The sequence below is a fragment of the Agelaius phoeniceus genome, chromosome 2 (assembly GCF_051311805.1).
Source record: "Agelaius phoeniceus isolate bAgePho1 chromosome 2, bAgePho1.hap1, whole genome shotgun sequence".
NCBI lineage: Eukaryota > Metazoa > Chordata > Aves > Passeriformes > Icteridae > Agelaius > Agelaius phoeniceus.
Genome location: NC_135266.1, coordinates 5,888,882 through 5,902,414, shown reverse-complemented (window position 1 = coordinate 5,902,414; position 13,533 = coordinate 5,888,882). Strand labels below are relative to the sequence as shown.

The following is a 13,533-nucleotide window of genomic DNA, read 5'->3' as shown; positions in this document are numbered from 1 at the left end:
AACCCAGGAAATTCCTCTGGCTGCCCTGGAGGGCTCCAGCCCCTGCCCAGGGGGCTCAGAGACCTTGGCACAGAGCCCAAGACCCCTGTGCCTTTGATTCAGCCCTTGGAACAAACAATTACCAACCTTGTATGAAGAATTCCAAGCCACGAAAGTTTAAGTAGAATGATAGTGAATTTATCACAGGGTGAAAAATAGATTTTTTGAGGTTTTTAGAATGGGGATTCAGGGGGCAAGATGGAGGAATTTGGATGTGTCCAGCCTTTCTCCTTCTTCTTCTTCTTGGCCTCCATCTTCTGCTGTGATGTTGGCACTTTTAGATTAGTTTAGAGGGGAAGCTCACTGTCTAACATAGGTGACAGGTATTGGGAAGTTATGGTAAATAACTTATATAAGTTATGGTAAATAAGTTATGGTAAATAACAGTTTATATTAGTTTAAATAATAGTTTATATTTATAATTTAAATTAATGTAAACAATAAATATTATTAAAATTATTAAATATTATTTTAATAAATCTATATTTATTATTTAAATAATAGTTTATAATTGTTTAATAATAGGTGATAGGTATTGGGAAGTTATGGTAAATAACTTATGGTAAATAATAGTTTTTAGAATAGAAGTTCAGGAGGCAAGATGGAAGAATTTAGATGTGTCTAGTCTTTCTCCTTCTTCTTCTTGGCTTCCATCTTCTGCTGTGATGTTGGCACTTTTAGATTAGTTTTGAGTAGAAGCTCACTGTCTAACATAAATGATAGGTATTGGAAAGTTATGGTAAATAATGTACATGTAGTTTTTAGTATAAAAAGATAACACCGCCTGTGAGGCAGGCAGCATGCCTCAACCCGACCTGCGGCAGGTCAAAAAAGAATATAGATAAAAATATAGATATTATATTTTATATAATAGATAAAAAATGTTATAGATAAAAGTGATCTATAGATGTTATAGATAAAAAATGTTATAGACATAAAATAATAAACAACCTTGAGAATGAGAACGAAAGAATCCCGACCGAGGGCCGGGCTGAAATAAAGAATCTCGTAGGTATCTCAGAGTCACTCTGAGCAGCAGAGATGCTGAGAGAGGAATGTCCTGGCTCCCAGCACTAACAAGCCCTGGCTGTTTTTCTCCCCTGCTCTCAGACCCGGACAGCGAGGTTTGCCTGCACGCGCTGCGGCTGCTGCAGTCGGTGCTGCTGGAGCCGGAGGTGCTGGCGCGGGCGGGCGCCGAGGTGCGCGAGACGCTGCCCTTCCAGCGCATCGTGGCCCTGGCCCAGAGCCGCCACGCCGAGCTGCAGGCGCTCGCCAAAGAGCTCCTCGAGGACCTGAAAATATTTGAGTACGAAGCGTAGAAGAGCCCCACGACACCAAAGCGTCTCTCCTAGATTTTTATGCTGCAAGAGTTGTTGGAGATGGGCCTGACTGAAAAAAAAAACAGACCTCTGCCTGAGTTCCTCTGACAAAATCCTTTTTGGGAATTTGAATGAACCCGACTAAAATCCAACTTGGGAAAGCCTGATGGGTTTTAGATACCCAAATAAAACCTTGGGTGGTCTGGTAGAGATGGGACTGGCTTAATTTCTTTGAGCAGAATTTTATTGATAATGGGTTTCCAAAGCGGTCTGTGGTTATGTTGTATATTTACTGTCTAGATGGGATAAAATATTCTCATTCCTTGATAACAGTTCACTGCAGAGGTAAATAATCCTTTTGGTGCATCCTCAAGAATTACTGCACTGTGAGAAAAACTCTGTTGCCTTTCATAACTCTTCTGTGTCAGAATGCACCCCAAGTTCCAGTTTTATTGTTATTTCTCACCTCTCTCTATTGTAATAAAAGAAAACTGAAATTCTGTAGCATGTAATGGATTCTGCTTTCAAAATTTGTATTCAGCTTCACTCTTAACTGCAAGTCAAGCTGATCTGTTGCTGCTAGGCATGCTAGAAACTGGGCTATTGTTTCTAGAAAAGCCCTGAGAAGGGAAATAAATTGCTGTTGTCTGTGGTACCCGGTTGTGTGCTGAAGAGGCTGAAATGAGCTGCTGCTCTGTCGTGAGCAGCATCACATCCCCTCACAACCCTGGGGTTTGCTGGAGCTTCTGAGTACAGCTTGCTTGTCTCAGGGGTAAATGCAAACACTTGGTGCTGGATATTGGTAGAATTTATAATGTTTTTAGAAAATAATAGCACTAATTTCTATGATGTCAGAAACAGAGCCAGTTAAGTGAGGCTATTTAAGGGAACAGCAAATGAGATGTGCAGTGCTGTGGTAGCACCTTTTTGCATACCAAAGTCATTGCACCTCATCTGGGAACCCAGTGTGTTAACAAAATACAGTGTGGACTTCAAATTACAGAAAACATGAAGTAAACTTCATAGAATTTAAATATTATGATTGGCAGACAGCTTTAGAGGGAGACCACTGTAAAAAGTGTGAGTTAAGGTATAGGGCATCTCCCTTTAGGCTGTTTGCAGAATGATGGATGTTCAGAGTTAGAAATGTAATAAATCAGCTTGAAATTACTTGGCTCAGATGCTGCAGATGGTAACAGTCTGGTTTGGGGCTGTAAAATGAAGATTAAGATCTCACATACACGGGTGGGTTGCACAGAGTTCTGCCATGTCTGATTCAGCACTACATTGAACTTACCAAGTGCAGATTTGTGGAAGGCTTTAAATCTTCTGTAAAGTGTGCTTTCTTTGGATTTATTTTCTTATCTTGCTATCCTAGTTAATCCTCCTAGAGTTTAATCCTAAAGGGATCAAAATGATAATTGGTAGTTTCCTGGAATATCAGCTCATGAAAGTGTTTGATTTTAAGAAACACTGAAGGGCATCATCCACTTTGCATTGAATTATCTGCTCACAAAGGTCTTTCATCAAACCTTGGAAGCCAGTAAATAACAGAAAAAGAAAAAAGTAGTTCTGCAAGCACAAAAGCTGATGGAGCCTCAGTCCTGTGGATTTGAGATATTTCTTGAAAATTTCGCTGCCCTTCCCAACCTGAAACCAAGACCTTGCAAGGGTCAGTGTGGTGTGCACAAGCTGGGGGTGACACAGGTTCTCATGATCAGGTCAGCAAACTGGTGATGGGCCAAATTCAACCTTATGAGAGGGACTGGCAGTGAGTGCATCTGCACCTCATTTCCATGTGAAATCAGGAAACAAAGCAGTCAGGACTGTTCATCTTAATTGTGTGTCCACTGGCATGGTCAGCCATGCTCAAAGTGGTGATTTGAGATACAGTTTTCCCCAGCAAGCTGCTCAGATCTGATGATGATCTTTCAGTGTCTCCCAGATGACTTTATTTTCAGATGTAGCTTGCCAGGACTGTTTATTCAGAGCCAAATCATCAATGACCCACCAACCTCAAGAAAGTTTTTTTTCTGTACAAAGTGTTTCATTATGCAAGACTGAAAAATAAGAAAAAGTCGCCTCATCTGTGAAATACAGTGTACATTTTAAAATACAAGAGGGGAAAAGTATCAGAAACATCAGAGAAGAGCCTGTGTCAAGCAGTTTTCTAGGAGAGTCTTTGTGTTTTTCCTAAGCCTACTTTTTCTAGGTGTTCACAATTAATTGAATTTATGGAAAAGAAAAAGGCAGCATTTAAGGGAAACTTATCACCGGGAAGCAAATTCATAATACTTTTTTGGTTGGAAAAAAAAAAGTGTAATAGTCAAATGATGCTGAAACAAGGTGAGTGGATAAAAGCCAGGGATAAGCCTGACCCTTAAACATTCCAGAGTATTTGAAATGTTCAAAGTGTCTCATATTTAAATGTTTTAGTGAAATGAAATGAAATGAAATGAAATGAAATGAAATGAATTGGACATTAGTAGTTGCAGATTGCATGATGAGCTGTTAGATCCTTCTGCTGTTTTTCAGGTTCCTTCCTTCCCTGATCCCCCATTTGATGGAGCCACCAGCCCCTCCTGCTCCCCCACAGGTCTAGGGCTGTGTACAATCAGTTGAACCTAATCTCTGTGGAGTGAGGCCTGCAGCTTTCCTCACAGGAGTCTGTTACACCCCATGCATCCTCTTGGACCTGTGATGGTGGGATTCTCCCAGACCTTGGCATCTGTCATAAACTATTGATCTGTTCTCCCCCACCAGCAGCATCAATGCCTTCTTTGCTGTTCTTTTTTCCATGCTAAAATAGGAGGGAATCTCATGCCATTGGCCATGGAGGAAGCTGCAGTGACTTGTTGAGGTGAGATGCCAACTTTTTAGATGGCTAAAATTAGGTGAGGTGAATCCTACCCTGTGGTGTCTATTTTGCAATAACAGATAAGAGCAAGTTTTCAGATTGCCCTACTGTTTGCAGACAGCATTTTATAATCTTGTGCGTTGATAAGCTCCAGAGATCCCTGTTGGAAGAGAAGAGTGTCTGAAGGCCTAATTTATCTTCATGTGGTTAGTGCTAGAAATTAGGCTACTAAGTGACTGGATCTCCTTTGAGTCTCTCTTTCTCCTGAAAGACATCTTTTTTGACAGGTTATGAATAAAAGAAAGTCTCTGAATAACAGAGACTCTAAAAGCTCAGAGTGTGCCAAAGCTTTATGTACAAAGTTGAACAATGGGTGGCACACAGGACCCGGTGTGACACAAGGGGCTGCTGCAATTAAAGACTGGTCAATAGATGCATTGTAAATCTCAGCTTTTATTTTGCTTCAGATTTGCTGAATTCTGAAACTCAGGACCATTAGGAAGCTTTATTGGTTTAAAATCAAGAGTTCAGCCTGGACTGTAAAAAACACTGGCTTCGGAGTGTTGCTTTTTGAAAGCAATCCCTTTTGAAAAGTTTGGATTCCTCTGTATAGTAATTGATTACCTGAAGTACTTAATTGATTAACTGCATTACTTGATTAACTGGATTACTAGCTGACAGGAGTAAAGGGGGTTCACACAGTCAAAGCACGTGTTTCAGTAGCTGTGGTCAAAGTCCAGAGTTACTCCAGCTTTGCCATTTCCTCTGTTGCACAATCTCAGAGTTTCAGTGGAGGAGAAAACGTGACTTTGGTGCTGCTTTGAGGTTACTCCAGACTTAAACCCATATAACTGAAGGTAAAATTTGACTCAGGCTAAGCTGTCTCAAAAGATGAAAAATCTGTTTTAACAACTTGTAGAAGAAAGTTCACAGTATCAGCTGCACAATTAAAAGTGACCTTGGCTCCTTTCAGTCTGTATACACTGTACAGAGCCCTGGAATGATGCCTGTTTGCTGATGCTCCAGGGAGATACAGGGGGATACTCTTCATAGTTGATGCTGGTGGTAAATTAGATGCAAAGGAAAAATAAATGAGGATCCCCCAAACTTAATTCCTGCAGCTGCAGAATTTTAGCTGTGTAATGTACTGCCTGTCCCACCAGTTCTTAGTGTGGTGTCTCAGGCTGGTGTTCAGGCTGGACCATAATCTGGCAAACCTCAGTAGAAGAAAGCAAGCTGGTGGCTCTGTACCCTGTGCTGAGGGACAGGCATGGCAGCAAGAGGGGCCTGGCATCTCTGGAGGGCCCTTTGAGAGCTTGGGTGGGAACAGCAAGCAGCTGTCCTGAGGGGAGGTGCTGTTTGGTTCCATGAGGACACTGGCCCATTCCCAGCACTCATGAGAAAGGCAGTGAACTGGAGTTCAGGGTGCATCATCCTGTTGTGGTTGCTCTAAGAGAGGGAAATAAGTCCCTTTTAAGGAAGAATTGGAGGAAGAATGGGATATGTGACAGTTTGGTCTCGTGGCCACAAGTGAACTTCCAGATGATTCAATTTCAGCTGGTTGCACCAGTCATTTTGCTGCTCCTTGGAGTTATCATTTGCACTTGCAATATGTGCTGATTAGCACAAATTGGCTTTCAGAATTGATAAGATTCTACAAGTCTTGCAAATATGTATGATTCATCTCTTCTACCGCCTCCAGTCCTGTGAGGACACTGGAGGTGAGGAGAAAGGAGTTTTCCTGGGGAATAAGGAATTTCTTCTTTGCTCTGTTCTCCCTGCCCAGTGCTCATAGTAAAAGTTGAGCTATGCAAAGCATGGCTGCCCCTTCATTTCTCTTCATAGCATTTCATTTGCAGCTGCATCTGGCTGTGTTTGTGTTATTTGTAATTTTCTGTTTTCTATGAGGGGAACTTTTGCAACTGCTGGTTGCTGCTTGAATATGTGAGTTCCAAGTTACAGCTGATAAAAAGTCATTAGAGAGCTCTGGAGATCACAGAGATTTAAACTTCTCTGCTGCTTTACAATGACCTTTACAACCTATAACTTGCTCAGTCGGAAGCCTTGAAAAGACTTTGACCAAATTGTAGTTGCAGATGTCATTTATGGGAACTATAATTTTTACTGTGGGCGTGACTGCAGTGAAAGCATTTCAAATGCCAGGTCCTTCCAAGTGCACATGTTTGTCTGTGCTATTGGGCTGCACGTGGGACAGGCAGCAGCCACCCAGGGCAAGGCTGGCATGGGCTGGGGATGGGAAGGGATTGTGTGACCTGGGCTGGATGGAGAAGGTCATCTCTGACTGAGCTGCCTACATGGCTTTCGTGCCACCTGAGCCTTGCTTTGAAGTTGTATGAAAAGTTTGAACTTTGAGTCTTGCTTTGAGGGAGGGGATTGGCTTGGGTGTTAGGAGAGCAGGTGAGCTGCTTGAAGCTCTCTGCAGAGATAAATCCCTTCTTGCTTCTGTATCATCACCAAGGTCAAATAAAGTGCAGTAGTCACTTTGCTGCAAAAGAGAAAATGGAGAATGTAGGGAAAAATAGCCCAGTGTTTGGATCTGCACACCTTCCTCCTGAGCAGGATCTCTGGTGTCCAGAATCAATTTCATAGAATCCCAAATGGCTTGGGTTGGAAGGGACCTTAAAGATCATCTCATTCCAACCCCCTGCCTTGGGCTGGGACACCTCCCACTAGACCAGGTTGCTCAAGGTCTCATTCAACCTGACCTTGAACACTGCCAGGGATGGGGCTTCCCCAGTAGAGTAAAGAATTTCTTCCCCTCTCAGTAAAGAATTTCTTCCTAATATCTAACCTTAATTTCCTCTCTTTCAATTTGTACCCATTCCCTCTTGTCCTATCACTACAGCTTCTGACAAAGTGTCCCTCTCCAGCTTCTCCCTTGTCAGACTGGGCCCTGCTGCCTGAGAGTGGGCTGGGAGTCATCTCTATGGGGGAGTGAAGTCTCTGAGGCTGCTGGAGGCAGGGCTGAGAGGCTGGGGCAGACATGCCCAGGGTTTCAGCGGTGCTCCAGGCTCTTCCCCCAGCACTGGAGCAGCATGTTTGTGCTCAGGCTGGGGGCACTGGGATACACAGTCCTGAGTGAGCATCCTGAGCTGCCTGACTTTGGAGAGGGGACCGAAAGCACCTTGCTTGTGCCAGGAAATAGTGCTGGCATTTTGTGGGATGCCTTTTCCAAGGAACAAACCTGGGCAAAGGACAACTGCCAACCCAAGCACAGGCTGTCCTGCTGGCCTCCCCATGTGTCCCCTGGCAGCCCTTGCTGGCCCTGGAGGTGTGTGGGTCACAGGGAAAACGGGACTTCTGTGGGATCTGTAACACATCATGGACCCACAACGAGGGTGGGCAGGTGGTTACTTCTGCTTTGCATGTGCAGACCCTCCACAGGGTTTGCAGGCTCCCCAGCAGGCACACACAGAAGCACACATGCCCTCATCACTGTATTCTGGTATTCTGCACTCCCCAGCCTGGCTGGGTGCAGCTGCATTTTGGAAAATGCAGTGGATGCATCATCCCATGGCTGACGCAGAGGGGCCCAGAGCTGTGCATGCACTCGGAAATTGCTCAGCAGCAAGGAGCGGCTGAGAGCAACTGCTCTTCCCAAACATCCTCCCTCCTCTTCACATTGCAGCAGCTGCTTTTTCCTAGGGATTTTCACAGACATCACCACTGCCCTGGTGCAGCAGGAGCTGATCTCTTGGAGACAAGAGCGGCTGAGTGCGGTGAGTCACCCACATTGCAGCAAGGAAGCCCCTCCAGGAAGCCTCTCGAGCAATGATCCTGTGCAGCCCTGCTCGGCTCTAACAATGCTGACAGAATGTAACACTGCCCCGGAAACCTGCCAGGATTGCTTGTCAGGCACAGCCAGAGCCTCCAGTGCCCAGGCAGCTCAGCCAGCAGCAGACACATCCTGGGTAGGGACGCCAAGGGAAAGGAGGTGCCCTCTTGGCTGGAAATGGCAAGGGACCAAACGGTGCTGGAGTCATTTCATGAGCACTGATGGCAATCTGGAGCACAGTCAGAAAAAAAAGGGATGGCCTCTGGGGATCCTGAAGTCAGCTGAAAAGCTGAGCTGCTAAAAACAATAGTGCTGCTGTCAGTGGCTGAGGGAGAGGGGAGGTTTCAAGGGCAGATTACAAGCATGAGAGCACAGCGACACCGAGGAGGGAGCTGCCACGGAGCCTCTGACGGAAAGCGCTGGCATCCCACAAGCTTTTGTCCCTGGAATGATACACATTTCTCAGGATGGAGAGAGGGACAGAGTGCATTTGCCATTAATTTTTAATTATAATGGAGTGTTCTGCAGTGATAGGGAGCTTCTACTACAGGCTGTCTGCGTCAGGGGTTGACCCACTGGCAACCTTCTCAGTGATAAAGCTGTCACAAGAGGAGAACAGAGGGAAGGACAGGAAAGTGCTACTAAGGCACTGCTATAATGCCACAAAAAAAAAAAAAAAAAAAAAGGGGAAGCATTACTACACAAATTAAGCATTTCCTCTGAAGTGCCCTGCTGCTATTAAATTTCAGATTCTTAGACCTGCATCCCAGTTTCTGTGGGCATAAGAAGATTGTACAGCTTGTGCTCCACTGGTGGCCAGAAGATGTTGTCTCCATGGCTCCTGCTGGGGCAGGAAATGCAGCCCTGGGGCCTGAGATAAACTGCTGGGCTTATCTTGGACATGGGGGATGTGGATTCAGCTCCCTGTGCAGTCACAGACCTCCTGTGTACACAGGTAAACCAAGTGGAGCAGATTTGCTGAGGGGCTGAGCTTCTGTTTGAGCATTCCTGATTTCAGAGGGAGTGTGCTGGAGGGTTCAGTCCTCAAAGTCAGTTTTCTGCTTTGGTTCTTTTTTAATTTTTCATTTACTTACTTACCTCAAAAGCCTTTGGGGTAAGTAAGTAAAGTTCTGGCAGGCACAAGGAGCATGATGCTGCAGTCCAAGTAATGAGTGGCTGAGGGAAGGAGAGGAGGGAGCCTGAGGTGTTGAGCATACCCAGTCCTGCTCCCAGCCAGTTGTGTAGCTGTGACATGGCCTCTGCTGTCCTGATAGTCCTCCTGTGGCAATCAGTGAGACCCCTGCAAGCTGCTAAAACAACCCATCTTAAGTCCTACAAGTCCTTTCCAGCCCAGGAGATGTTGCTCCTGCCAGGTTACCAAGAACCCCGTGGAAAAACAGGCCCTGGGCTTTCAGCTCCTATCTGCAGCCCAGCTTGCTCACAGCAGTCTCCATTTGTGTGAGTGAAACTCTCTTCAGCTCATGCTATGAAAGCCAAATGTGGAAGAAGCCAAAAGGAGCAGCTCCTCTACTGCCCAGAGTGTTCCTGCTCTCACCACCATAAATTATGGGAGGGAGAATTTCTCCAGGCCTGTGCTCCTCTGCTTCTCAAAAAGGAGACTGCTAAGATCCTAAATAAGGATCCAAAGATCCTAAATTAAATGCTAGAATCCTAAATGAGAACGAGACAATCCCTCCTGGAGATCATGAGGGAAGACAAAAGGACAAAGGGCATTCTGGAACTAAGAGGAAAAGAAAAAAGAAGCTTGCTTCCAAGGACTCAGCCCTCAAGCACAGTGACGTAGGAAGAAGGAGATTCTGTTTACAGAGGAAGTGAGAAAGGAAACGAGGGTGGGGGAGGGATAAGCAGCTAGCCAGGGAAAGCTTGTCCTTTGGGACAGGGCCGAGAGGCAGGCCTGTTCCCTGGGGAGCTCTGCCTGGAGCAGAAACCCCTGTGGGTGGCTGCAGTGCCGGTGGGCCAGGCTTTGAGGAGACCTCCTGTTGGGAAGGATGGAAGTTTAACAAGAAAGTCTCACAGATATGTGTGCTTAGCAGAAAGATTTTTAGATGTAGAATCTGATGAAGGAATAGAAATGGAAGCAAGTTTTGATATAGAAGAAAAGAATTGCTGAGCCAATCTGACTGGATAACCAAGGAGGCAAAGGGTGTGTTGGTTAGAAGGGGTTTTTATGGCTTAGAGCAAAGGATAAACCCAAACAAGAAGATGTTTTTACCAAGCAAGAAGATAGCACAGGCAAACAAGTCAGCCAATGTTGCAAATAGAAAAAACGACTTAGAATTTTCCACTGCAAGAAAACTGAAAAACAACTTCTAGCTTAAACTGCAATGTACTAACTTTTAGTGATTGGAGAATAGTAACATGAATATGGTAATTACAGTAGTTATGACAGGCTATAGATAAAAGTTCAGGTATAGATTGGTTGTACTGCATGAAGATGCTCAGCAAAGAACAGTCTATAATGCACTGTAACCTAAACCAAAGGGTCTCCAGGCCTGCCTGCAGCTGGAGCTGGCAGCTGTGGGCACAGGCTCTGTCACCCACCACCCTGGGCTGCTGCAACCTCTTGGATGGAATAAACTGCATTTTGGAGAGCCCCTGGAGTCCCCCATCCCTCATTTCAGCTCTTACAACCTCCGTGGGCTGTGCTCTCTTTCCTGCTGCAGCACAGCAGAGCTGGCTCCCTGCCCTCCCCTGGGGGATCCTGGCTGGATGCTTTTGGAATACTGAATCTGTTCATTCTTGAAGAACTCAACTTCCCTGGAAAATAAAACCTATAGTCAAGGAGTAGGCAACCTAAGATTTGGAGTGTGTCTTAGGAACTGGAAAATGTCCCATGTGTTTTGTTTCTGATGCTATGGGAGCCTGGAGAAGCTGCTTGGGTCTGCAGCATTGTTCTGCCTGTGGATCAGCACCTCCCAGGCCTCCAGGCAGGCACAGCCTGTGGCAGTGCTGCTCCTACACCTCATCCCCCAGACAGGTCTCAAAACACTCTATCCTTCCTTCCTTTCACAAGGAGCAACCTCCCCATCCTGCTGAGCTGCTGGTGCCTTTGGCCTGTGTGTCTGATCAGCTGACAGCAGGGAAGCTGCAGTGGTGCCACCCCTGAGGGGCTGCAAAGCCTCTCATCACCAACCAGGCTGGCATTTCAGCTTCTCTGCATCAGCAGCGAGCACAGATTGCAGCAGGGGAAGAAGAAGGGAGAACAGCAGCAATAGTGCCCAGAGTGCTGCCTAAAGTTACCTGGCCTGTCTTGGGCAATAGGGCTGGGGCACCAGGAGCTGCCCAGCTGTGCCAGGGTGCCTTCTGTCTGCCCCATGGCCACAGCCTGCAGAGGGGAAGGCAGGCAGACAGGTGAGTGCTGTGAGCTTCTCTTTATCCAGACCCTCTCCCAAGGGGTCTCTGTGGTTCCTTTCCTTTCTCTGCCCTGCAGGGGATGCTTTGTTTTTTTACCTTAAAAATCTCACTGTCCTTGAATTCAGAATAGTAACCAAGGCCAAGGATACAACAACAGGGGCAGGGAAGAAGGTCTTCCTGATTGTTGTCTGATGATGGGAATTTTTCTGCATTTCTTGTCCTTTTTACTCTTTTCCTTAAGGACAAGCATCTTCCTCTGTTCTGCTCTTTCCCCTCCCATGGCCATAGGCACTATGGCCATGGGATGAGCCATTGTATTGGAAAAGGCTGAGAAGTGCTGTGTTGGCTCTGGTCAGCAGCACCTGATGCTGGTCTGATTTGGAGTTGTGTGATGGGCTTGCAGAAGGCACCTTCAGCATCATGCCCTGCCAGATACCAACTGCAGGGCTTCAGGAGCTGTGCCTCAGGGGGCCAGGACAACATCAACCTTGAAATGCTACAGAAGTAGCACCTATTATGTCCTGTTTAACAGAATTTCTGTCCAAAGCCAGAACTAGCCTGCAGCTGAGCAGCAGGGGAGCTGTGTGCAGGCAGTGGCTGGGTTTGGGGGTGACTCAGCTTGCTGAGCATGTGTGCCCTCAGATCTGGTCATTTCCCGCCTCCTGCCTGACTTCTCTATCTTACAAAAATATTTGAAGAACAAACTGAAAGTATGTGCTCAACAGCATGACACAGGCTATGGGTTTCTGTGAACAACCCAGGTTTTGTCTTGAGAAAACCAATGTGGAACATTTGGGGAAAAGAGCTGGATTCAGTTTTACTCTTTCTCTTTTTTCTCATTTGCGGTGTAAGACTTATGATACAGATCAAAGCCAACAGCACAAAAGGACATGAATGGGACTTGGCCAGCAGAGAACTGAAGCAAAATGTAACCTCAGCACTGATGATGTCATTTTCCAGATGAGAAGCACCAGATGAAAGGCATTCCCAAGCCATGACAAACACTCTGCTCCTCACCTATCACTTAGGCAGAGCCAACCCTGAGTGTGAGCACTGCAAAGCAAATCTCTGCCAGTGTTCCTGCTGCACCAAGGGTTCTGCATTTGCCTGTGCACCCTGGAGTGTATCTCTTGGCTCCTGGGGCTGGGATGCTCTGGAGTTCACTCCCAGGCAGTTAAAACTTGCCTGTCCTTCCAGGAAAGTCTCAGGGAAAGCAGTGGGAGGTTTTGAAAACTGAATTCTTTCCACACCTTCTCTGTGCAGAACAGCAGCTCAGGGCATCACTGTTGCCCTTGACCACACCAGCTGAAATTTCAGTGGAATTTCCCTGAGCCAGAGTCTTTCTAGGTGGAAAGGTAGTGGGGTAAGAATGAAACTTGTATGTCTGCAGAGAAAACAATTATTGGTGAGAAATCCACTTTTTGATGGGCGATTTTTTCCCAAAACCTGGCTCCTAAGAGTTTTTCACAGTAGGTAAAAATATGTCCCTGTGCAATGAATGCAAATGGGCTTCTTGCACCTCTAAGGTGCCTCTCCCTGCAGGTAGGCTTCTGTTGTGTTTCTCAGAGGATGTGCCACTGATCCTTGCTCCAGCAGAATTAATATTTGCTTCATCTATTTGGAGATGAATTGGAAATTCCAGCAGCTGCCATCTCAGAGGAGCACTGCAGAAGGGTATGGTTAAAATCCAGCATTATGTGAAGCTCCTGAGAAGGCATCTCTCTCCTAATGATGACATTTTTAAAAACACTCTAAAGGTTTGATCTTGGTCCCAATGGGCATTTTGCCATAGATCTTAATGGCTCTGTGGCTGATCTCTTAATCTCCAGTGCACCTGTGCAAACTTGAGCGTTTATTGCAATTTCATGCTTTTTGGAAATCGTCTCACACTAACACCATCAGAGAGAGCGATTTTTAAGGTCATTAGCTCAGGACATAGCAAATAAGTACTGAGAGAAAACAATCTGTAAATGTCATATTTGTTTAACACACAAAGTAGCTCCTGAAGAGCAGTTATCCTTATGTCTAGAGACAGCATGAAAATTGCATCCTGTGGCTTGAAAATGTGGATCTGTTGAAAGAGAGAGGAGTATATATAACATGGCTGTTTGTCTTCACTGCTCTCTTCCCTATTCCTCATTGTTCCC

At 45.7% G+C, this 13,533-nt stretch overlaps 1 protein-coding gene across 3 annotated transcripts in view; it reads left to right on the top strand.

Moving 5' to 3' along the window:
• HSF2BP (heat shock transcription factor 2 binding protein) overlaps positions 1 to 1,865 on the top strand; it is a 32,347-nt gene extending 30,482 nt beyond the window's left edge. For all 3 annotated transcript variants that reach the window (XM_077171357.1, XM_077171355.1, XM_054655014.2), the window contains one exon: positions 1,150 to 1,865. In XM_077171357.1, the coding sequence (XP_077027472.1) occupies positions 1,150 to 1,358 (209 nt within the window). In that variant the 3' untranslated portion in view covers positions 1,359 to 1,865. The remainder of the gene's footprint in view (positions 1 to 1,149) is intronic.
• The last annotated feature ends 11,668 nt before the right edge of the window (positions 1,866 to 13,533 follow it).